The sequence below is a fragment of the Camelus ferus genome, chromosome 7 (genome assembly GCF_009834535.1).
Source record: "Camelus ferus isolate YT-003-E chromosome 7, BCGSAC_Cfer_1.0, whole genome shotgun sequence".
NCBI lineage: Eukaryota > Metazoa > Chordata > Mammalia > Artiodactyla > Camelidae > Camelus > Camelus ferus.
This window is the reverse complement of record NC_045702.1, coordinates 33,368,078-33,393,229: the sequence shown is the minus strand read 5'-3', so window position 1 is coordinate 33,393,229 and position 25,152 is coordinate 33,368,078. Positions and strand designations below refer to the sequence as shown.

The window sequence follows — 25,152 nt, the reverse complement described above, 5'->3', positions numbered from 1 at the left end:
GAGGAAGGAAGGAAAAGGTGGGGGAGAGGCCGAGGGAGGCAGGCACACATGTGAGCCCAACCACATCACAGAGCAGGAAAAAGGTCCAGCTCCTGGCCTGAACCGAAGGACCAGGAAAGCAATATTTTGGGGATTCTGCAGCCAGGTTATTTTCCTACTTTCACCAAGTAAATAGGAATAAAAGAAGAAGAACTCTGTTGATCAAAACCTAAAGGAATATCTTTTAAAATCTGAAAATGTTTATAACAAGACAAAACTTAAAGATAAGCTAATAGTAATACCCTATCAGTGCAATCTGAACATTAATGGCAAAGAGGAATGGAGATTCCTCAAAAACTTTAGCTGAATAGGAATCAGTAAAAGAGTGAGCTCATTTCTCCCTTTTACATTCCATATAGTCTTTTTTTTAATTTTAAAAAACTTTCTTAAATTGGGGGGGGGAGGGGGATTAGGTTCATTTCTTTATTTACTTAAGATACTGGGATTCAACCCAGGGCCTCGTGCAAGCAAAGCGCACACTCCACCAGTGAGCTATATCCTCCCCTCCCCTCGTAGAGTTTGTTAAACATTTTAGAGACCATACATTATACAGACAATGGTCTGAAGATTTTAGTTAAAGTAAACTACCTGGACGCCAAGCTCTCTAACACACACTTCAATATATAAACAGGTATTTTCTCTAAATAATCTTTCACGTTTCTCAAGTCAGTGCTAAGCTGTAATTTGGATTCTTTTTTCATGCCTTTATCTTCCCTTTTTAGTGATGCTGATTTGGGAAGAGGGCAAGGTTTTTTTTAACTCACTGGTTCATTTCCTCCAACAGTGTATAAAGTAGATTTTGAAACTATATTACCATTGTTATTTCCACACATTATCAATTCTGTCCTTGCTGCACAAAAACACCTTTAAATTCTATGGACATAGTCCACTGTCAAGAAATAGGAAGTACTCTTAACTAGTAGATAATGAATAACATATAAGTTAATTCACCAAAGAATTTATAAATGAACTAAATATAAACTTCACAATATTCCACAGAAAAAGATATATATATATATATTTTTTTTTTAAACCAGGGAAGAAATACTCCAGGATTATTTTGTGTTTATAAAACAATATATGTGGCTCATTTTGCTTAAAACTGTCAACATTTTAGTTAAGGATTATTTTTTAAAGCATGGTACAGTTGGGTCAGTATGTATAATTTGTGATATACTTTTAATTCTAAATTCAAATTCAAAAATTTTAATGTAACAGATGGTGTGCACTGTGCTGAACTATAAGATTAAAAAAAATGTTAAACATAAAAGTCTTAAAATAAGTCTCAACTACTGGATAACAACCAAAATATCCACTGTAAGTTTTTGCTAAATATTGAAAATTTGCCCTAAGAAAACTACAACAGGTAGGACAGAGAAAGAAAAATATATATATAAAGACTGCTTATCATTTCCCAGCTCTGAAACTCTAATGAGAAGGTTTCCAAGTATTTAGTTATCTCTCAACATCATTTGATGCAGACAGGGTAAGAATAATGTAACTGTTAACTGAAAATTTGAAAAATATAATATGTTGACCTTGATAAGTAAACAAACTTCAGATTTTAGACATATTTCATCTTCCCTGCATTATCAACATAAAATAACTCAAACAAATAACAGACCCAATACCAACACCATACTTTCATTTAATATAATAATTATTATTATCATAACAATAATTATTATGATTCTATAACCCCTTTGAGTTTTTCAAAAAACTTCCCATGCATTATCTCATCTAACTTTTAAGGAAACACCCAGAGGTTAGGCAGCTTAGAAATTCAGAGCTCTACAGATGAAAAAACTGAGACCGAGAGAGGAAAAGTGTATACAAGGCGTCTATCTTATATCTTGCCAGTTACAAATATCCGTCATTCGAACATCAAGAAATTGAAGTCAGATCTCCACACGCAGTTACCTGATTGGCCGATTCTCTTTACTGTCAAAGAGTGAAAAGATGACCTCGAGCTCCTCTCCCAGGTTGGAACACATGAGGCTCTTCATCTGCACAAAGAGGTGGTGACTGCTGGCCTGCACCGGGGTGTCCTTCTTCCGATGTCGATGCTCCATCTGAATGATATCCCACAAAAACATGATCAGCATGGACTGAAGACAATAATGGAAACCAACAGACTAGTTAGCTATGGAGTGATTATGATGTCCTGTGGTTTTGTTTTGGTTTTGGTTTGGTTTTTTTTAGTTTTAGTGGGTCTTTTTGTTTTGTTTTGGGGTTTTTGTTTGTTTGTTTTTTGCTGTGATTTTGGGTATCTAGTTATATGTTAAATTCCAAATTTTCTCCCAACTTCTAAAATTAAGAAACTGTGAAGTTGGCAATCATCAAGGAATCCTGCTTTAACAAGATTTGCCTCTTAATCATTAACATTAAAATAAGTGTATGTATGACTAAAACATTATGCTGTACATCAGAAATTGACACATTGTCAACTTCAATAAAAAAAAAAAATGATACCAACTCACTGAGTAGAATTCAGGCAGCATGAAGTTCAAAGGATTCTATTAGTACCCTGTCAACTCTCAAGGTGAGAACAAATTCTTAAAAAATCTTTAAAAAATCAGACTAAATTCTATCTAACTGATCATTTCATTTATTTCATTGATGGAGCTGAACAATGCAGCTATGACTTCACATTACTCATAATTCAAAGTTCTCTTAAAGAACTTTAAAAAAATTTTTTAGTTGAAAACTTTTTAAAAATTGCAAAATTGTGGTAGTTTTTTGAGGCAGGCAGTGTGGCAATGACAGTCAACCACTAGAGTAAGCAAATGTTTCTAATTTGCTGTGGGGCTATGGGGAGGCCAACCTAAGAAAGCCAGTGAGATGTCTAAAGGTCGGAACAGCATCTGTGTCCACATCTCACTTCTGTCTTTAATACAGTCAGCGTAAGCTGCACTTAGGGGGCAGGACCAGAAGAAAGAGTTGCCACAGGTTGAGGAAGGAAAGGAACCACCTGTGGTTCTAAGGATGAGGAGAACATGGGGATGATCATTTATTCTGTACATATTTGTTAAGTATCTATTATGTGCCCAGCACTAGGAATGCAATAATGGGGAAAAACAGAAATAACCTCTGCCTCACAGAGCTGATCAATTCAGGGGAACAGACCTCAACAAAACTGTCACACATACAGAGAGAAAACTGCAACTGTGATGAATGAAATGAAGAACCAGATTATCGTTAAGAGTCTAGACAAGGAGAACTTGACTCATGTCTGGGCAATCAGGCTTCTTGGGAAAGTGACACCTGAGCAGAGAGCTAAAGAGCGAGCAGGAATTTGGAACCACCCAGGGCAGTGCTTCTCAAACTACCTGCACTGAAGGACCAGGCTGCTTCTCCCCCTAGCCTACTGCAGATTGATATTTTCATAAAATACAATAAAAATGTCACAGTAATGTCAAAATGTTATAAAGGTTCCAAAACATTTACTTGCCATTTTTATACTTGGACCAGTTACAAACAGTTCATGGTCCAGCTAGTTCTTGGACCACATTTGGAGCAGAACCAACTCAGGAGCAGGGCACAGGGAAAACATACACAAAGGCTGTGTATTATGAGAACAGCTGCTAAGAACATGGAGGATTAGTGATCTCATAACACAGACCACTAAGGAGGCCACCATTTCTGGCTCACTTGACAATAAAATATATATATATACATCTCTCAGGGATTAATTCCAACGGAGCCATATCCTTTGCTTGAGTTTAAGGTCATAATCCTATTTCTACATTAGCCATCTTTTTATGTTTCTAAGTATAATTCAATAACTAATGACTGACCAACATCTGAACGCAAAAATGCCATTTACATTTATAGCTATAAATGCAACAGCATAAAACTACCAGAATTTTTTCATGCTCTTAGCTTTTAATTTGAACTATTTGAAAGGTAAACACCTCAAAAGAAGTGCAATTAACCAAATGCAATGTATACTCAACAGGTACACTGGGCATGTCTCTGTAAAAGTGAAGAGTAAATACATTTTCTTTTATAAAGTGGACCTCAGCATTGCAGTATGTGTTGGCCATAATTACTAGAAAAAGCTCCCTGCAGAGAAATATTCTAACTAGAAAAAAGCATAATTCTGTCTTTTTTTTTCTATGAAGGTTGCTCTATTTTGTGCCTTTAAAATTCTTTTTAACAAGGCAAAGGAAGCATCATACATTCATAAAACTACATATCTTTAACTCATAAAGCAGCTTTTTATTTTCTCAAATTGCTAACTTATTTTCTGATTTACTTAAAAGTTCAGGGTAACCAAGCACAAACTGCTATGAAGAAACGAATAACTACTAAAGGCTAGAGCTGGAAAGACAGATATTAAAACCTTATTCAAAGAACAGACCTCAAGAAGATGTCTGGTCTTTACTTCAAACAGTGCCAAGTTCCCAGCATCAATCATGACATTCACTGAAAACTGAGGGGAAAAATTAGCTCCCTTACTCATGCAAAGAATCCAATATATCTAGATCAGTGGTTCTCAACCCTGGCTGCACATTATAATCACCAAGAGGGCTTTTAAAAAATGCTTATGCCCAGGTTTTATCCCATAACAATTAAATTAGAATTTCAAGGGGGTGGGGGTCCAGACAGTGGTAGTTTAAAGAGCTCCCCAGGTGATTCTAATGTGCAATGAGGGCTGAGAATCACTGATTGAGATCATATGCGGACAGATGCAAGTCACAGCTGACTGACAAATGGACTGTTGCATCTTTTGTAACATTGCTACCTGGGAATCTTTGGTCTTTGTATACATGCTAGTGATAAGCCCGCCTAATTCTACCCTTTGTACAGGTGACATGCATCTTCAGGAATGGCCCTGAAATCTCCCTTCTTGCCTCACCCACCATCCTTCCAAGCCTAAGACGGATTTGAACTAAAGTAAGTTATGACGACTTGTTCATTTCTTGGTAATTCACCACTTTTGGGACCTGCTAAAAATATCTCTGTGAAAATATTATTACAATAACAAAATTAAAAAGGCATGTTTACACTTCAAGAGCTATACTTTGGTAATTATAACACAGACAAAAATCTATCTCTGAAATAATTTACGGTTACAAAGGCACCTACCAGTTACTCTAAATGTGCTTGTGGTTTAACTAGACCTTTGATTAGGAAAAGAAAGATTCATTCCCAAAATTTATATAAGTGACGCAAATTTTTAATGACCACTAAAGCATTCATTATTGCGTGACTTGTCTCTACCAGGTTTTCTCACCTTTAGCACTACTGACAATTTAGACTGGCTATTTCTCTGTCTTGGGCTTTGTAGTATATTTAACATCTTCTTCTGGCATCTACCCAGATGCCAGAATTACCTCTCCCGACCCCCGACTCCACATCATCCCTAATTGTGACAACTAAAAATGTCTCCAGACACTGCCAAATGTTCCCTGTTCTTGTTTTGAAAACTACTGGCTGACCCACTGAGGATCACAAAGCAAGCAGCAAACATGATCTTATAAAAACCAAGAAAGGTTCCTAAAAAAGCACTCCTCATGCACAAATATCCAGAGAATCTAGCCAATAAGGTTCTCTTTATTTATAGAAGGCTTGAGCTCTGGTCCTTGGCAGGAAACCAAATGTTCGAAGTGGACATATGTTAACACTGTGGGGCTTAGCACTTTTTACTGCTTAGATGAACACAATTAGGTGAGAAAGATCTGCTAACAGGGCTATCAAAAACCTAAAACAAGATTTTTTCTCTAATGATGCAACAAGAATTTAGTAAAATGCAAACACCTGTGCTTCAAATATGACACGGAGAAGACACGGTAAAAGAAAAGAAGTGGCAACAATTAATCAAACATCCTCTGCTGGGGCATTTTACCTCCATGCCATGGTCCTTGATCCACGAGTGGCAATAAATCACCACCACTACTACCATCTCAAGGGAATAGGCGTGGGTCCTGCCAACTCTCCCTGGTGAAGTCAACATAGTCAGTCCCATTTATGTTGCCTAAAGAAAAGGACCAGTGTTCCAGAGAACCCAATTACTCCTGAGTCAGGTCATAAACAGGAATGTGAATCTGCCTCAAAGAAGCATTTCCTTCCAAAGCTTATCATCATTTGAGTTTTCTTGGGCTACTGTCTTTGCTTAGAAACAGTAAAATGCAATCACTACAGAGGAGAAATTAAAATTTCATGTAAAATCACAATGTTTTATTTTCCTCATCCATCAAATGAAGACTTTGGACTAGGATTTGAGCTATAACATACTTTAAAAAAAAACCCTTCAATGGTAGTCATTGCTAATCAATTACAGCTCAGAGGAGACTCCAAAATCTTATTGACCTAACAATCCCAGCAGCCACCACTAACAAATCAGAATGTTGAAAGAGATGAAATTAATTTGCCATCCCACATAGGACATTAAGTGAAAAGAACAGAGATAAAATCACATGCATACAAAACCAAACAAGGGAAAATAAAACATATTTGTGTCACACACTTTTAACGTGCTTATCAAATATTTGACATCTCTAGCTAAATATAGGGATGTGACTATGTTCTGGACAAGGAAATATAAGTGCAAGTATTGTGTGGAATTTCCAGGAAGGCTCATTAAAGCAGTTGAGCCAACTTAGAGAAATCTTTCTCCTTCCTACTGCAGGAGAGCTGGTGTAATGACTAGAGCTCTTGCAGCTATGTTGTACTGTGAAGTATCCTTGATAATGGAAGACATGCACTGCATAGCAGAAAGATAAGAGATTTTTGCTTCTGACACCATGAAATCACAAATAAGCCCAGGATCCTGCCTCTGCATTTGCATGTTGTGAAAGAGAAATTTCTATCATAACTAAGCTTCTGTTTATTCTTGCTACCTTGCTTCTCTAGTCAGGATGAAATAAAGATGAGAAAGCAATAAAAACTGACTGAATGCTTAGGTGCTTTGCAAACATTATCTGTCAAGGAAAGGCATTTTACATACATTTCTTATTTAATATTCCTAACAAACATGATCAGAATTATTTCTGTATTTAACAGACTAAGAAACTGAAGCTCTAAAAGATTTAGCAATTAAGACCAAGCTCAGAGAGCTGGTATAAGGAAGAGATAAATTTCAAACCTAGATTTTTGGATCTATACTCATGGTCTTTTCATAATACCAGAATGACTTCAAAAACATTAAGTGATTGCTTTATTAAATGCAAAGCACTGTGCTAGATTACCTTGGGCATAACAGCAAAAGTATAAGACACAGTACCCACTGTGAAGAAACTTCAAATTGAGAGGGAGATAAAAACAAAAGCGAGAGACAAAATATGATGCTCAATGAGTTAAATAAGCGAACTATAATAAAAGTGTCCCATTAGAGGATGTGACTGGCAAATAAATTACAGAGATTTTGTTTGTTATACAAGCTAATAGTTAGTGATGACTTTAACTTGGAATACTCGTATCCCCTTCCTCCATCTCTGCCTCCACCCTTCCAACCAACCTCTCACTGTGTTTGTTTTGTTCTGTGCCAGATATTCTGCTGAGAACTGATGCTACAGAGGGTTGCTGCAGGAAACATCACTCTCAAGACACTCAGTGTAAAGGAAATTCTCCACAAAAATGAAATTTATTCCAACAGACATAATGAGCTGTAGATAATCCAGACAGATGACTAAGGAAAAAACAGAAAGGGATATTAAGAACTTCTTTCTCAATGAAACCTACACCTGATGGACTTACTGATGATTTTTTCCCCACATTTTTCTGATAATCTCAGGTCAATAATAAACTACTATTCTATGAAGAATACCATAAACTTGGAAAGTTACCCTAAAAGAGGCAGGATCTTCCAAAAGGGAGTCTACTATTTACCACAGTCACTCCTCCTTGGAACATTGTGGTAAGATGCAACAGTAACTACATCAAAGCAAAATTATACCTGGGGTAATGGTTTTGCAAGTCTTTCCAACCACATTCTTCTTTGATTTGAGGTTTTAGAAGAGCTTAGTTAATATCAAGAAATTAGGTAAACATTATAAAAATATGAAGACAAGGCTGAATACAAGGCAGATGGAACCAGATCTGAGGAACCTAGATGCCAAGTAAATAAGTGGACTTTAATCTACCATGTAACTAGGAAAAAACACTCAAGTCATAGGTAAAGCCATTACGGGCAGTATGATCAAATAACTTAGGACTACTGGCAAGTTTAAGCACTTAGGATAGGACTGGAGTCTGGGAGGGATGGAGTTAGATCCGTATTTGGAGACCAAGAGGGAGACATTTTCAACAGTCTTTGCACATTGTGATAACAGGGTCAGGGAAGGGTGCTAACTGGTCAGCACTAACTGGAAACTATTAGTCACAACATTGCCCTGAAACACAACAGATAAATACTTATGACTTGTAAGCATTTCTCTAGACTAGGCAAAATACAAAGATTAGCAAAAACAAAACAAAACAAAACAAAATAAAAAACCCTTAAAACTTCTTTGGCTTTACTTCCTAGTGCCTGGGCATTGAGAGCTCAGTAGGGAACATTGGGTCATTCAGAAATGGGTAAATTATCTCAGTTTTGTACTTGGGGCATGGTCACCTCAGCTCTCAATTCTCTCTACTTGCTCCAAATTAAACCTGGAACATCCTATTCTTATGAAATCAGTCAAGTATGAAGAGTGTCAAAGAAACCACAAAATTAGCGAGGCTGTGAGCCAAGGATTCCTATACCCACCAATCGGTAGAGCTCAGTAATGCTGATGTCCTCTGGATCCACCATCGCATACTCTTTCCTCGGCACCAGGTCCAATCCCAGTTGCCTAGAAAACAAATTGCACAAGTTTGGGTGAAAAGCTGAAGTCACCTCTAGAGAATATATTAAAAACAATTATTTTTACTGTATCATCCTGAAATTTGATATATCACTCACCATGCTTCTCTCACCTGTATTTTTTTTTTCAATTTTATATTAACCTTTTATTGGGGTTGAAATAAGTAACTAGGTTGAACACGGGGCATAACTTGAGAAACAGAAGATGACAGCCCACAACTGGGGGTGGGGGGTGGCTGGTACTCTTGGTGCTACATGGTGGGGAGCCTTTAGCACCCTACATACTACTACTTCAGAAACCCTTCCTCACTAGAAGGTGAGGGCTAGGGCTACATTTAATTTTGTTTTAGAAATCAGAGTTGAAGAGAGGGAAGTGTGGCCTTTAGGATTTACAAAATACTTAGTTACATCCAGAGGGAGCACATTTCTAATGTGAATCTCTGGCACATGTGCACAGTCCTCATTCATGGTGAGTTCTGGGGTAGGTCATTAGGAGAAATTCAGTAAAGGCAGGGGACAGAAATTAGGGCAGCAAAAATGGCTTCATCTCTTATTTCAGATTTCACTGTGGCTGACACACGGATTGCTGAACTGAGAAAAAGTCTGAGGTTCTATCCAGCCTCAGAGGGACCAAGTATGGCAACAGATTTGTGATGTCTTACCAGGGACAGAGAAAAATTAGTATAATCCTGCCAGCTTCCTTCTAGTGACCTTGGTAACATACTGCTCTCCAGGCACCTATGTGACTACACTGATATCAATGCTACCTGATTCCATTTATCTCCACAGGCATCCACAACCGTCCCAAAGGTTTCATGAGGTCTCTCTACCAGACTCCCCTCAGTCACCTGGCTCCAGGGCTCATGCCTAATCCTCTGAGGACAATCTGTCCTGCATTCCTTTCACATCATCACTCTCTCCAACATGGAAGCCTTCCTGTGTGGCACTTCCAATTAGATCACCACAGCTTTCTAATTTCTGTATTAAAAAAAAATCCTGAAATTACGTGATCTCTCCAAAACCTCATTAGGGGGTTCATAAGTAAAAATCTCTTATTAATTCAGCATCTACTTCAAGCCAGGTACTGCCCCAGCCACCCTGAGGGACTGTTGTTCTTAAAATTACAAGACTGTGGCTTTCTTGATGGCAGGCGCTGTCTTTCAGATATTAAAACAGCTTCTCAATTTTCTTCAATTATGTTTCTCTTTGACAAACTTAAAAATCACACTCCTATTCTTTAACTTTTGTTGAATTTCAATGTATAAACAACACTGTGATTTATTTTCAAAACACCCAGGTCTCCCTGTTACGGACTAAATTATGTCCTCCCAAAATGTGTATGTTGAAGCCCTAACCCCAATATGACTATATTTGGAGGCAGGGACTTGGGGCGATAATATAGGTGAAGTGAGGTCATATGGTGAGGCCCTAATCCAATAGGACTGGTGTTCCTAGAATCAAAAGAAGAGACTCTAGAGATTTCTCTCTCCAAGCAAGCACAGAGAAAAGGCCATGTGAGGACACAGTAAGAAGGTAGCTGTTCATCCTGAGATCTACATGCTGACAGATAATTTTTGCAGGGCAATTTGATTTGGTTTAATTTACAAGAGAGTTATCTGAATTTGCTTTCCACTTAGCACTACTCAGTAAGAAAACTAACTCATATTTAAAGGAATACAGTAAATGCACAATCTGGATGCTGTAAGTCATTTTTAAATAAGTGGCCAAAGAAACTCAAAGAAAACTGAAGGAGATCTCAGAAAACTCATGAATTTGGGGATGATCTAAATAAATTACACTGTTCATTTCCATGCATCAATGTTTTACCAGCGTACCATAAATTAGCCGTAGAACTGCCCAAAGTTCAACCTAGAACTTATGTGAGTCAAAACTAGCCATGATTCAGTCATAATTAATGTTTTTCCTCCCTTTCCCTGTCCTTCTGTCATCATCTTCCTTCCTAAAATGGAAAAAGTATCATTTTCTTGCCTGTTCTCTGTTTCTAAGCTATTTTTGATAAGCTAACTTCATCCAACTTGCTTCCTATTTACAAACTAGTCTTTTAAAGGAGGACCAGCATAAGGACTAAGAGCCAAGGTAATTCAGCAAAAAACTCAAAGTTTTTTTCAAAACAAAAAAGAAACACGTGAAAGACAGGCAGTCGAAGTCACAGTCCAACAGCCTTCAGATCTACCCTTCCAAAGTGTTCCCCCATCTCACACAGGGAGCCCAGAGGCTCCACGCGGGGCAGGCAAACTGTCTCTCTCAGGAAGTGCCACGTGCTTTGAACCACACAGCCCTGGAGCCCAAGGGGCCCCAGAGTCTCTCCTAGCTCAACAGACTTCTTCAGCAAGCGAAGAAACTGAAGTCAAGCGCTCAGGAATTTGCCTCACATCTTAAAAGAGCAGAGCTCCTAGTCCAGCGTCTTACTGCATTCCACACCTGCTCTTGGTTTTGATTCTGCACAAGGAACAAATCTCCTCAAGATAAATGAATCAGGGCTCCTCTCCTCACCATCTATAAAAGGATGCATGGCCCAGGGCCCTAAACAAATAGCAGAAGGACTCTAGGCAAGATGGAGGTTTGAAATGTGTCAGGAGGTCCCCGTCTTCACATCTCTAGTACGTGACATCTTGGCGGGAATCAAAATTGGCTTCTGATAAAGCCAAGTCTGGCTTCCCGTGGTTAGAGGAAGTAGCACTCTCCTTTCAAATCAGGTTTTACAGATTCAGTGAGAGGCAAATTTTTCTGTAGTGTACCTTTTACAGCCTTTCCTTTTCTGTCTGCTTTTCTTTTATTCTGTTGCCCTAAGATCCTTTGAAGGTTCAAATATTGGGGAGAGGAAAGGGAGGGAGGCTATGACCTTGCAGGATACTGAGGGACCATTTACATTCCTTTAACTTAAGCCCATACAAGCCAACATCATAGTCAAAGTGGGCTTATTCTAATTTCTCACCCATATATTAACATTCATATTTAGTGCAGTTATCAGCCTTGATCAGAGCGTCGAGTGATTAGATTTACTATTTAAAGTGCTTGGCTGTTATTTTAGATTAGTCACTTACAGTTTTATTTAAAAGTAAATCTTGGTCAAGAATAGCTCTTTACTGAGTTCTCCCAAGTAGCTTTTCAAAGAGACTAATATACATGTGCAAGCAGAATCAGGGCAATCATGAAAGTCACCCCAATGCCTTGCCTGGTGTACCTATATAAGACTTTCAACAAAAGCTGTTAGCATTAGCGTCTTCCTCCAGTTATACCAACAACCTATCACCACAATACAGAAGAGGAATATATTTAAAAGGAAATACACACGCCGACCCAAAGCCTATTTGAAACAAGATGTATTTTTAGCAGACATCGTATCTGACTGAGCCCCAGTGAACACTTTGTATTTTGTGAGTAGGTTGACACTGTCAGACCACACAGGACACTAGAAAACCAACAACGTCCTCTAGGCCCACCCCACCTAGAAATGGGGTTCTTGGCTCCATCAGTGACGGTCTGCATTAAGCTCCCCAAAGGGGAAAACCGGACAGCCTCCTGTGGTGTCTCCCGGGGATACTGCTGCACAGGGGCTGACGCCTCTCTTGACAGTGCAGCTGTCCTGTTCAGCCACCAGAGATCGCCCACCCCGGTGCTAGCCGGTACTCACTCATTGCCCCAGTCCAGGCGAGCGGTGATGTGACGCTTCACGTCCTTCATCCGGTCGTGGGTGAGATGTCCCACCAGCACCTGCCGCCGCAGGTCCAGGATTTCATTCATGATGTGCCAAAGCCGGTGGAAAAGGTCGCCTTCATTTCTCTAGGAAATACACAAATGCGGAGACTCAACGGTCAGTCCGCAAGCTGAGATGTGGGGTCACCACAGAGGAAGAGGGGGGAGTCCTGCTTACCCACTATACGCTGGCCACTCTGTGGACAGATTCTCTGTTAGACAGACTCTCCCCTCGTGTCCCCAAATGCATCCATGCTCTGCATCCCATTTCACAATGCTGCTCTCCTGCCCAAGAATCCAACTTCACTTCTTAGACTCCCCAGCACAGACATCACATCCAGGGTCCTCACAAAGCCTCCACACCCAAGCTTGGCCCGGTCTCTGCTTCCCTTCCCACCGCAAGTCCTGTCCTTAGCTCCATCAATTCCACCATCCTTCAAGGCTCTGCCTGACTTCTACCTCTGTCTGGAAGTCATCTTCTCTGTCTGGAACTCTTGCCCACACTCTCTTCTCCCTTCTCTGAAGCATGGCTGTGTGCAATTAAAGCCAATCCAACGAAAAGCATCATTTTCCAATTATTTCCTGCATGTTGATCTTAATCCTTTAGTGTGTTTCCCTTCAGAAGCGGGGCACACAGAGGGCTCCCACGCTCCTGCATTGATGGATTTTCACTGCTTTTATCTGGTCAGTATTCAGACTTAAAAAAAATGTTTTCTTTCTTTCTTGTTAAACATTCATGTAAATTCAAGACAATCTACTGTGAAATTCATCAAGTGAGGTCGCTGAGTTGGAAAGATGGGTTAAACTCTTGGCGTCAAATCTTGGTTTTGTCACTTACTAGTTTTATGGGCTTTGAGTATGAGTTTTGTCATCTGTGAAACAGGCACAGCACTATCTTCCCGTGAGGTTGTTTTATGGGCGAGAGAGAACATTTGTGAAGAGAGCCCCATAGCACAGTGATTAACAGCCCAGACTTGGAAGATGAGCTACTTTGATCTATATTCCAATTTTGCCCTTTACTGGCAGAAAAACCTTTGGCAAGGCTTTAACCTCTTCGTGCTTATTTTCTTATCTGTAGAATGGCTATCATAGTACCTGTTTCACAGCGTTGTTGTGAGGATTGATGGCTTCATATATTAAAACTCTGAGAACAATGCCTGGCCCAGAATAAATATCATGTAAATATCAGCTGTTACTACTGCTGTTATTGTTATGGTCTTGATCCAGAATAAACTTACGAATACTGTGCCTTTATCAAAACCTAAGTGTATATCTCTTACCCAGAGATATTTAGGGTAAACCCTTTTTTATATCTTTCATATATATACATACACACACACACACACATATATGTATATATGAAATAAGAGATATTGTATATATCTTATATATATCTTTCTTAACCAGAAACCATGCTTTTAATTTCTAAAAAAAGTATTGGTAGGCTACAGGAATAGTGGTATGAAAAGACTGAGATTATGATTCATCTAATGTCCTCTATAGAAATAAGCTGCCAGAAACATCAAGTTCTATGTGATGGGTAAAGATGGTCAGTCATAACCTATTATTATTTTTTTTAACTGTAAAAAGTAGTGCTGTATTTTCTGCTTTATCAATATGTGGCGACTAGAAGCATCTTCATGTATGGTGCAGGTTAAACAAATGTGCCAGCTGATTAAGAAGCATTCTCCACGACACCATTCCTGATTCCTCTGAGACAAAAATAATCTTGCTCTCAACTCCTACAGCACCCTCTTGAGCCTGTTCTTCCATTACACCTTATTCTTTACTCATGTTATACACTCCCATACAAGTGATTGCAAACGTGCTGTAATGCAACATTTCTGTCATTTACTGGTCAGTGTCTGTGTTCTGCACCTGATGTAAGCTCCCAGCCATTATGGCCATGACTGCCCTGTGCAATCCCAGCAGCCAGAGAAGGAATGAAGGAATACCTTGATTTACAGTACTTAGTTTTGGCGGATCTTGAGAGGTGAGTTCTGTTTAGGTCATATAAAAGATCAAAAAAAAAAAAAACTTGACGAGGATGGGCCTACAGATTATCGTACTAAGTGAAGTCAGTCAGACAGAGAAAGACAAATATCATGATACCATACGTGGAATCTAAAGAAAACGATATAAATAAACCTATTTACAAAACAGAAATAGATTCACAGACATAGAAAACAAATGATTACCGAAGGGGAAAGTTAGGGGGAGGGATAAATTAGGAGTTTGGGGTTAACAGATACATAGTACTATATATAAAATAAACAACAAGGACCTATTGTATAGCACGGGGAACTATATTCAGTATCTTGTAATAATCTATAATGTAAAAGAATTTGAAAAGGAATTTATATGTTTATGTATAATTGAATCACTTTGCTGAACACCTGATACTAACACAACTAACAACATTGTAAATCAACTATACGTCAATAAAAATAAATTTAAAATATTAAAATTAAAAAATGAGTAAAACTTGAGGAACTACATGATCAGAAGGAAAAGTCCACTGGAGTCAAAGAAACTACATAAGGAAGACATAAAATAAGTCAAATCTCATGCAACCAAGGAGAAAGCCAGCTCCCACTTGAAATGACTGTTAATAGTGTGAAAGTCACCTGTTCTGCTCATAGGGAAGATGTTCTGCAGTTGTCCACAAGAATGGGCTTGACTTCCTAATAATGTCATCTCTGGTACTTAAGTTTAAGAGAACAGCGAGATGAGAAGGAAGCTGGATCCTTTATAAAAATGAAAATCAGTTGGTCTGCTTTCCCTTTTGGGAAGGGGTGCCAGGACCAGCGACACACTGCAGCCCTGACCAGCGTATCACACCCCTACTCATGGCATGAAAACAGTACATGTCTGTTTTGACAACTAGTCAGAAAATGATGCTTCTTTAAAAACTGGACTTTAAAAACTGGGTAGTTATGAAGACTATTCAGAAACATGAAAAATGCTTTTGATTTAATGTTAAATGAAAAAGAGAGAGTACAATGTTTAGATTAATATCTAAAAATGCTTGCAATATATCAGAAATTTTCTGTAATATGTATCTGCAGGAAGCGAACTGTGAGTATTTTAGTGTTGGAGAGAATGCGTAAGTTTTGATTTGCCGCAAAATAAAAATAGCATAATTCTGGGAGAAGCAGACCTCAATTCAGAGCCACTTTAGCATGGGACGCTTGGATAGATTACCTCTGGTGAGATTCAAGAATAAAAACTGCCTGGCAGAGCCCCAAGAGAAGATATATGAAAACCCAGTCAAAGTCCTGCACAAAAGTGCTTAACAAAAGATGGCTGCTGGACATAGTAAACAATCTTATGGTTACTGGGGAAAAGGGGTGGGAAGGGATAAATTTGGGAGTTTGAGATTTACAAATGTTAGCCACTGTACCTAAAAATAGATTTTTAAAGTTTCTTCTTTTGTGTGTTTGTGTGTGTGTGTGTGTGTGTGTGTGTGTAAAGCACAGGGAATTATGTTCAATATCTTGTAATAATCTTTAATGAAAATGAATATACGTATATATATGCATGACTGGGACACTGTACTGTACACCAGAAATTGACACATTGTAACTGACCGTACTTCAATTAAAAAAAAAAAAAAAGATGGCTGCTGCATTTCTCCTAAATCTTTTATGGTTAGGTAACTAAAATTTTCTTAAGTGATATCTTAAAGCACATTATTTAGGCCCTTACCAATGTTATTAAAAGGAGCAACTAGCATTTCTCAAGCATTTATCATGTGTTTTTTTTTAAATGCTAAATGTCCTACATATATTAAGGACATCTCATATACTTCTTAAAATTGACAAGAAATTAGTGCTTCATCAGTGGAGAGCTAGGTGCCTTAAAACTGTTAGAAAAGAACCTGGACAGTACCCCAGTACACTCAAGCATGATGAACCTGAACCCAGACATCTGGCACAAAACATTACATCAGGAAAAGAGAAACCAAAAGGTCCAACAGAGCCAAGTCAGTCTCATTCTCCAGGTCAAAAATCTGGTATTCACAGGTTAAACTGTCTATTCCTTCCTAATAGAATTGACGACCATTCCAGTATCCAGGGAAACTTTGAAATAATTCTCTCTGTCTCCATTACTCAGGACAGTAGGAGGTGAGGAGGTTACTCCTGGAGCTTACAACACGTAGATTTTTCAAGCCAATCAAGTATGTCCCCAAAATAGATGCTCACAACCTCAAAAGCAGGTAAAAATAGCTGGATGAGGCAGAATCAAGAGGAAATTCAACTTTGTTCCTCACTAGCAGCTACATAAAAGGGACACTGCTGGCGCATGAGCTCAACTAACGGTTGACACTCACACTGCCATTATTTTTCTAACTCTTACGTTTGGTATTTTAGGACACAGGGATTTGAACATTTCATACAGTTTCATTTTCTATGTTAGTGTCATGCACAATATTATTTTAAGTGAAATAATAACTTGGGCTTTATATTCTTTCCAACACAATTTTTTTTAATCTAAAAAGGAGATCTGCATTTCCTTAGTCATCTCCCAGCCCAGAGCCTGTGAGTTCAGTCATCTTAACTGTGCAAATATTTACCCCAGCAAAGCCTAGACACTGACATTTCATCTAAGACCGTCTTGTGGATTTAGTACAGAACCCTAAAGCCACCAGCTCCAGGAGGGCATGGTCAGAGAAATCCAACATCAAAAAGGCTTTTAAAAGTGACTTCTAAAGAGTTTCTTGCCTCAATGAAATATCCTATTGCATTTTCTATGTAATAGAAAATAAAAATGGTCATTCTGTGCCCACGTCCCTCACTAATTTGGATTTTTCTCCTTGACAGGCTGTCTCAAATCCTGTTGTCAGGATAAGTGCACCTTTGTATTTTGAGCACATCCCTTCAAATGATTAAGGTGTTCTACAAACTCCTTTGAAAATCAAAGAAGAAATAGCGTTCATTTTCCCCAAAACGTCACCCCCAATTCCTCATATTGAGTGGTTCAGAGTGACGGCACTAGGTTTATATCAGAATTCCAACCCAATAATGGAAAAAAATCTGAAAATATATGTGTATATATATATGTATGTATATGTATAACTGAATCACTTTGCTGTATATCTGAAACTAACATTGTAAATCAACTGCACTTCAATAGGAAAGAAGGAAAGAAGGAAGGGAGGAAGGAAGGAAAGAAGGAAAGAAAGAAAAAGAGAGAGGGAGGGAGGGAGGAAGGAAGGAAAGAAAACAGAAAAGAAAAGAAAAGAAAAGGAAAGAAAAGGAAAGAAAAGAAAAAAGAAGACAAGAGAAAAGAAGACAAGAGAAGACAAGACTAGAATCCCAGCTCAGCCTTTTCCCAACTACTTGGCCTAGAGCAAGTACTTCACACTCTGCCTCGTTTTCCTCATTTGTAAACTCAGGATGACCACAGTCTTTATTTCATTAAGAGTGCAAGAATTAAATGAGATACTCCATATAAAGTATTTCCCACAGGGTTTTCAACATAGAAGGCTCTGAATAAGTGTAATCAGTAAATAGGTACATTTACACATACACCCAAAACACTGACCCCTTTTTCCCCCAAGAAATATTCCTTTCTCTTGAATATTTAGAATATTCTCTTTGATTCTGGCTAAATAGCCTATCATTTTTAGTCTATTTGAATACCTTATAGAGAATTAGAACATAAGAAAGTACTACCAATATGAAAATTGTTTTGAAAATAAGTTTATTTCTCCTGGAAAGCTAAAGATATTCAGAAAGCCTAACTCTCGTTTCATATACACCATCTTATTTGATTAGATGCCAGGAAAGTAATCTTTTACATTCCTGCAGCTTGAAAAAGAACTGGCTGGACACAGGGATTAAAACAAGACTGTGCCTTGTTAAGCTCCGTCTCCCCCATTCCCAGAGAAGTGCTAGTGACTTATAGCAGGTACTCAAATATTAGTTGACACTTACTTTTGTTCAGATATTTCTTAAAACAATTCTCTATCCAAAACATGATGCCACTAAAAACTTACTTACCACATAGAGCTGTTTCCACATGGTTCCCCAGTCTCTTAATGTTGATGTCATTTCCGTGATAACAGAATCTTCAGTGGGAATAACCATCTCAAATTGTCTGTGAAATTAAACAGCAGCAGCAGCAGAGTATATTTGCAAATAACATAATCAACAATCTTCTTTGAAATACTCTAAAAGGCAAACTAGGAAAGGAAGCTGCCTAGTTATCTGCGGTGCTGCAGACAGTACCCAGGATCTGACTGTGAAGTCGTGTGAGGCATGCAGTGTGGGTTACAGCAGGACAACACCAGAACAACCAGCCACTTCACCCAGATCAAGTCTGAGCGGCGTGGTGGAGAAGTAACACTATCAAAGATGTTCTGCTCCAGCACAGTTTGACCTCTAAACAGCAACTCACTCAACTTCTCCAAGCCTAAAAGTCTATGTGTGTAACACGAGGTCACCAGGCTACATAAACTGTGAGATGGCTTTTGCCTTCCAAGTGCTGTGACTGTAGGACTCCAAGGGAGTGACAGGCCTGTTCAATGACCAGGATATGATCGCTGAAAACAACCTAACTAACTCAGTGTCATAAACAGCTAGACTCTGAGGTGATGACTGAATGCTCACTTGATCTCATTAACACTTCATTTTTATTACTTGCCAATGGGACCATGAAAAATGGTTAGTGCTAACTACTAGTAATGTTGTCATGCATCACAGAACTTGTTAAGGGTTTAAGACATCAGAGATATTTGAATATCCATTGCAAAATGTTCCTCTCCATGATTAGGGTAATATATTCTTCCTATTTCTTCTTTAAAAGTCACTAACTATACTTGGAAAATATTCATACCAACATCTAGCAGGTTTATGTACAGTGGTCCTGATGTTGAGAAGAAAGGGAAGGAGATGGAGGGGAGAAAAAAAAAACCCAGAAGATTGAATTTGTCCACTGTATCCTATCTTTGACACAATTTTTTTTTTCAATCTCTAGTTTCTTTTTTCAAATTCTTTCAGTTTTTGTGCAGGTTAAAATGGGTAAGTGGTTATTAATACTACAACTTCTCAAAAAAATGCTATCAACTAAACTGATGAGGATTATTTTCTTCATTTGAGTATTTCTTTTCAAGGACATTATCTAATATGTAGAAGGTACTAGCCTATTAGACATTGAAACAGGTTATGTACATGAACAAGGGAAAATTCCTTCTTAGCATGAAGCTAATAACTGTTAATGCATTCCTTTTTGATGTTATATCCAAAGTGTATAAAATTGTCTTTTGTAAAGTCCTCTTGACAGCAAGTATGGGAAGTAAAATCTTGCCTTCATTTCTTCACCAACAGTCTCACCTCCTCATTTCATACTGCTGCTAAAATGCTCACCCAGTGACTATTTTACTTCTTTCTAGAGCTAAAACACAGCTGAAAGTATAAAGCTGGGATGTGAAACTAGAAATAAAAGTAAACAGTAATATATGAACAGTGACATGTACAGAACCTATTAACAAGTCTGCATATGATATTTTCAAATGGTACTGCATTTATTTTGCTTTTGAAGCAGCTGTTGCAATTTAAATGATGAATATTTGAAGACAAAGGTTATAAAATGATCGAACGCGAGGTCAAGGATGGAACAGTGAATTTCCAGGAAACCTCCACAACCTACTTAATATTTAAAAAAGTGGCATGCCCTCAAGAGTAATTAAACAACACAGAAGTGACCTCACCATTCACAAACTCTAATTTAATTTAAGGACCCCCGTCAGTGCTACACTTCTCTGAAGACACAGGAAAGAACATAAAGGCAATTCATCCTGTGGGAAGTTGACCTGGAGTTTGTTCACTCAAAATGTAAATTTTTCAAAAGTACAAAATTGACATTTTAGGTGAAGCAGCTATTTCCCTCTTAATTACACCAAAGCCAAAATCAACATTCATATGGTCTGTCATAAGTAGTTTCCCCTGAAATTATATTTTGTTCAGTTATTCTGAGATGTACTTTGCAGCTGTTTCATCCTGATGTGCTATCAGGCCATTAATCCCCTAAAAATAAGACAGGTGATATCAAAATCCCAAAGAGGTTCCTGTCTGGGAAAGCAATCCCCTGGCAATACGTGTTCTCAAATGTGTTCAGGCTAAAGTTTTTCTTCCAGTTAATAGTCCTAGAATCTAGGGTATCAATCAATTTCAATATTTTTTTAAAGAAAATAAGCTTTGGCTCTATCCTGAGGTTCTCCTGCTGTATAATGCTTATCATGCCTTGTGTCAGGCAGAGAACCCACAACCAAGTCTTAAACTTACCCAACCGAATTTTGAGACAACTTTATGCAATATTTAAACTTCCTTGGACTCAGGGAAGGGAGCCAGAAATCACTAGTTACTGGCTAGGACAAATAAATAAATAAATAAAAAGTTTTAATTAAAGCTATGTCCCATCACAATGCACTCTGAGAGGGAGGACTCTCACTGGGTGGAGTGATGCCTGACATCATCTTTGCTAGCATTGTCTCTCTTCTCTTCCTCCATCAGAGCGTAAGATGGGGCTGGGTGGCCCTTTGCTCTGGAGAGCTGAGGGGACCAAGGCTGGGCTTGGGAAAAAGGCAGCAAAGAGGACTGGGTGCATGGGTCTGCCCAGGTGGACCCTTTAAGAGACAGGCTAGAAACCCTGGGTTTCCACATTGCCTAGCCCAGATCACTAGTGCAGAAAGGTCAGAATAAAGAGTAAGTGTGCTTTCTGGAGTGTCCCCTGATTTACTTTAGAGGAGCTGGACAGAGCCTGGCAGGAGAAGTCCAGGACTGATAACTCCACTTGACTCATTTCTGGTAAATTACAGCTGCACAACATTTCTGAAAGACACACATTTATTGAAAGAATAATAGTATTTGTAATTATTAGTATTAGAATTATTATGGTTTTAATCTGTTTTAAATAATGAACTACTACTACTACTACTAAGAAAATAACAATGATATTGCTTAAAGTAACTGACATATACATGACATACTGTGTAAGGATCTCCTAGACTCTAAGTTTTATCCATATACTCAGAGTAGTTATACCACAGACTCTCAGCCACCTGCAGAAGTTATTTCACTGAACTAAGATTTAATATCCTACTTTTATAGAGTGGATATAAAAACCATCTATTTGAATAGCATCCATGGAAGTTTTTTGGTAAAAATAAAGTTTGAATATATCATTTAATATGCTTTAAAATGTGTTTTTAATGATTAGCAAATTCCTATTTTTCGCTATTTGAGGAATACTGCGATTTTTATGGTGGAATCTGTATTGTTTCTTTTGTCATAAAATGAAAATTATTCAATGATCCAACACATATTCCTTGTGACAATGGCAGCAAATGCTTGAGTCCAAATCCATGGCCCACTATAATGAATACTCTGCTTATGTTAACCACTTAAATAAGCAAGTGCTACTGCTTTACCTTGTGACATTTTATTTGAGTAATCTGTTATCTTAACAGCTGTTTCAAGTCCTTTTGAACATAGATGGAAAAAACTTTTTAAATATAGGAGCAATCCTAAGTGATCACTGAGCTCAATCAAACAAAGCAGCATCGAAATGACGTTCTCTGAAGTAGAAGAGTGGCTTTGTGAAGTGGTCACACAAGGATATGGTATTAACCCCAAACAGGAAAATAAAGACTTGGCTGCTTGTAATCCATGGTGAATCTAGGAAATTTCCGGGGTTGAGACATGACTCAGCATTTGATGGGTGTGACAGCCACACTTCCCTACACAGCAGGAAACCAAAAACAACCAACTCCTTCTGCTTAAGATTAGGCCGATTCCATGATACCTTGACAATGAAAGACCTCTGGTGCCCCAGGTCCTGCTGTAGCCCAGCACACAGACATGTTTCCTTAATTCTCTCCTCCAAGTGCCTTAATGTAATCTGTCTTCATCAAACAACACAGACAATGGCATTACCTTCTACAGTTCATTTTTCAAGACAATTACTAAGCCTTTCAAATTCCAAAATAAGCAATGGGTTCTGTGAAAAATCCTCCAACTATTAATAAAATTCATTTCTTACCCTTTGTTCTTTACACAGGCATTTTTCAAGTGAACATAGCTGGAAGGAAAGATACCCTGGAAGAAAAAACATGAAGGTTATGGTGCTAGCTGTCTATTACGGCAGGGTTAGTTTCACAAGTCATATGTATAAGATACAGCCGCACAACCATGACAATACCAGGAAAAAGGAATCTCCACCACATCCTACAGGCTAAATCTATTGTAACTTAGATCTATTCATTTTATTTTCTACTATTTATTAGGTTACAAATTTAGAGATACTTCAAAATAAATATAATTAAAAAAAATAAATCCCACACAAAAATATATTCTTTATAAAACAGAAAATTTTTATTGGTTTTATATTTTTAAGAATTCTAGATAGAAAGCACGTTAACTAAGAATTTTTAAAGAAATATTGCAGAGGTTTGAAAGAAGGGGTTTCTTGTTTGTTTTAATTGCAGTTCTTCTCTCCAAAATACTTATGTGTCTATTTAAAAATATACACTTAAAAAAGACCACTATGAATTTGGAGACAGTACGTATATTACATGTAAGGGAAGATCTCTGAGGAAAACATAGCAGCAATTAATCACTCGGCTGCCACTCTGATGGAACAAAAATTTAAACAAAAGAAGTCATGCTAGCTTAAAGCTCTTTATTGTAGAGGAAAGACAGGGCAAGGAAATTACTCCTTTGTTCTAAATGAGAAATTGAAAAAAAAAATTAAAAAAAAGAGCATCAATTTTATTATCCATTAAATGACAATATTCTCTAAATGATTTTTGATGTACAATTAAATGACAACTTCTATTAAATATTCAGGCAAATAAATGTCATTTGAATACATTAGCACCACTCTGGAGCCAAGGATAACATAAAATTTAACAAGCAAATTCTGTATATACAACAGGAACAAACAGGTATATAGCTTAAAAAAATAACTATTTTTTTCTTTGGAATTCAAATTTACCTCATTATGGTAGGAATAACAAGTAGAGTAATTATAGTAATTAATAAGGAAAAGTCAGAACTTGAGGTTTGTTAGAATAACAGAAGAATCATAACAAATTATTTCTCAAACATGTTCTAAATGAAATATTAAATACTGCAGCTACATTTGCATGTGCCTGCAGATATCCAGAAATAATTTGAAATGAGGGCTAAAGTATCAAGCTGTTTAGAATGAACTAAAATAAATGAAATAAAGTAATTAAACATAGTTGGATGATCCATGGAAAGGTACATTTAAGTGGAAACGCAGGCAAAGGAGTTTAAATTACTTATATTTTGCTAATAGAAGTGATACAACTTCTTACCTACAATCCTAATAAAATGAGAATTAAAACAAAAAATGAACATGGCATATAAGAAAACATTAGAGAATGTGAGTAGGATGGATGAAAGCTAAGGAGATTAGAACAAAGTAGAAAAACATAGATATTAGTAAGGATTAGTGTCAAAATCATAAACTATACAAATGAAAGGTAAAAGAAAAATTATATTACTTCCTACTATAATTCATAAGGATTTATATAAATATATAAAGGATAATGAGTCTTAGTTTTTGTCTCGAACGACAGAGAGAGATGGAGTGTTCATAATATGATTTTCTCAGTTTCAGTTCCTCAAACCCAAAGGGACTCTTAACATACCCTAAAATAAACCTGTTTCTTCACATCAATTTTTTACAAATGATACCATAGAAAACTTACAGATTAAATACCACTATTCAGTATTTCTTTTAGAACACATATTTCCCCTGTCTGAATTCTAATTTCGCTCTGTGCAAAACTAACACTTCAAAAAGATTTTGTTTATATATAATGAGCTTATTAAGGTCTTCTTAGTACAAATTTCAAGAGCTACACAGGATTACCATTTGAATAGCATGTCTTAACTGTAATCCAAGTTCAAAGGACTTTCCAAAATTACAAAAATGCCACTTAGCATTTCAACTAGGAGTCCCAACAGTAATCTCAGTTGTATAATGAAACAAAGTAAATTAACTATTTTTTTAAATCCCATAATTATGGTTAAAAGTAATCACTTTTACCTTGATATTTGGGTTTTTTAAGGCAAATCCTCTGTACCAGCCTGTGAAGAAATAATCATGGTCATATTTCAATAAATCATTATAATACTTTACAGAAATGATTATAAATCAATCTATCCTTTGCTGACAGAATTTTACCCTATGTCTAAATATTCTAGATATAAACATGGTGTGGGTTGAGATTAGGCTAGATTAAAAGTCAAGTGACTATTAGTTTAAGTCTTCTATTAATAAAGTCATTTAAAAATTGTATCAGAAATGTATATAAAAATAAAAAACATGCATCATGGATGTAAAGGCTGTGGAATCAGAGCAATGGGCTTCCATTCTGGTTTTGCTACTTATTAGCTATTGAGTCATGGGCAAGTTAATTGACCTCTCTGAGCTCAGCTTCTCTCCATTTTATAAAAGGCAACACTCCGTCTCAGGAAGGTGCGAGAATCTACACAAGATTTACTCTATTTCCAAATTCTCTTTGCTTGCCTGCAAAGTCCAGACTCTACCACCAAAGAATAGTGCTCGGCCAC

The 25,152-nt window shown here is 37.4% G+C and overlaps 1 protein-coding gene across 3 annotated transcripts in view; it reads right to left on the bottom strand.

Moving 5' to 3' along the window:
- Positions 1-25,152, bottom strand: part of DOCK4 (dedicator of cytokinesis 4) — a 405,529-nt gene that overhangs the window by 206,214 nt on the left and 174,163 nt on the right. For all 3 annotated transcript variants that reach the window (XM_032483672.1, XM_032483671.1, XM_032483673.1), the window contains exons 3-8: positions 24,626-24,666; positions 22,589-22,644; positions 18,550-18,646; positions 12,483-12,631; positions 8,732-8,816; positions 1,960-2,111 (exon numbers count right to left, since the gene is read on the bottom strand). In XM_032483672.1, coding sequence (XP_032339563.1) covers positions 1,960-2,111; positions 8,732-8,816; positions 12,483-12,631; positions 18,550-18,646; positions 22,589-22,644; positions 24,626-24,666 — 580 coding nt within the window. The remainder of the gene's footprint in view (positions 1-1,959; positions 2,112-8,731; positions 8,817-12,482; positions 12,632-18,549; positions 18,647-22,588; positions 22,645-24,625; positions 24,667-25,152) is intronic.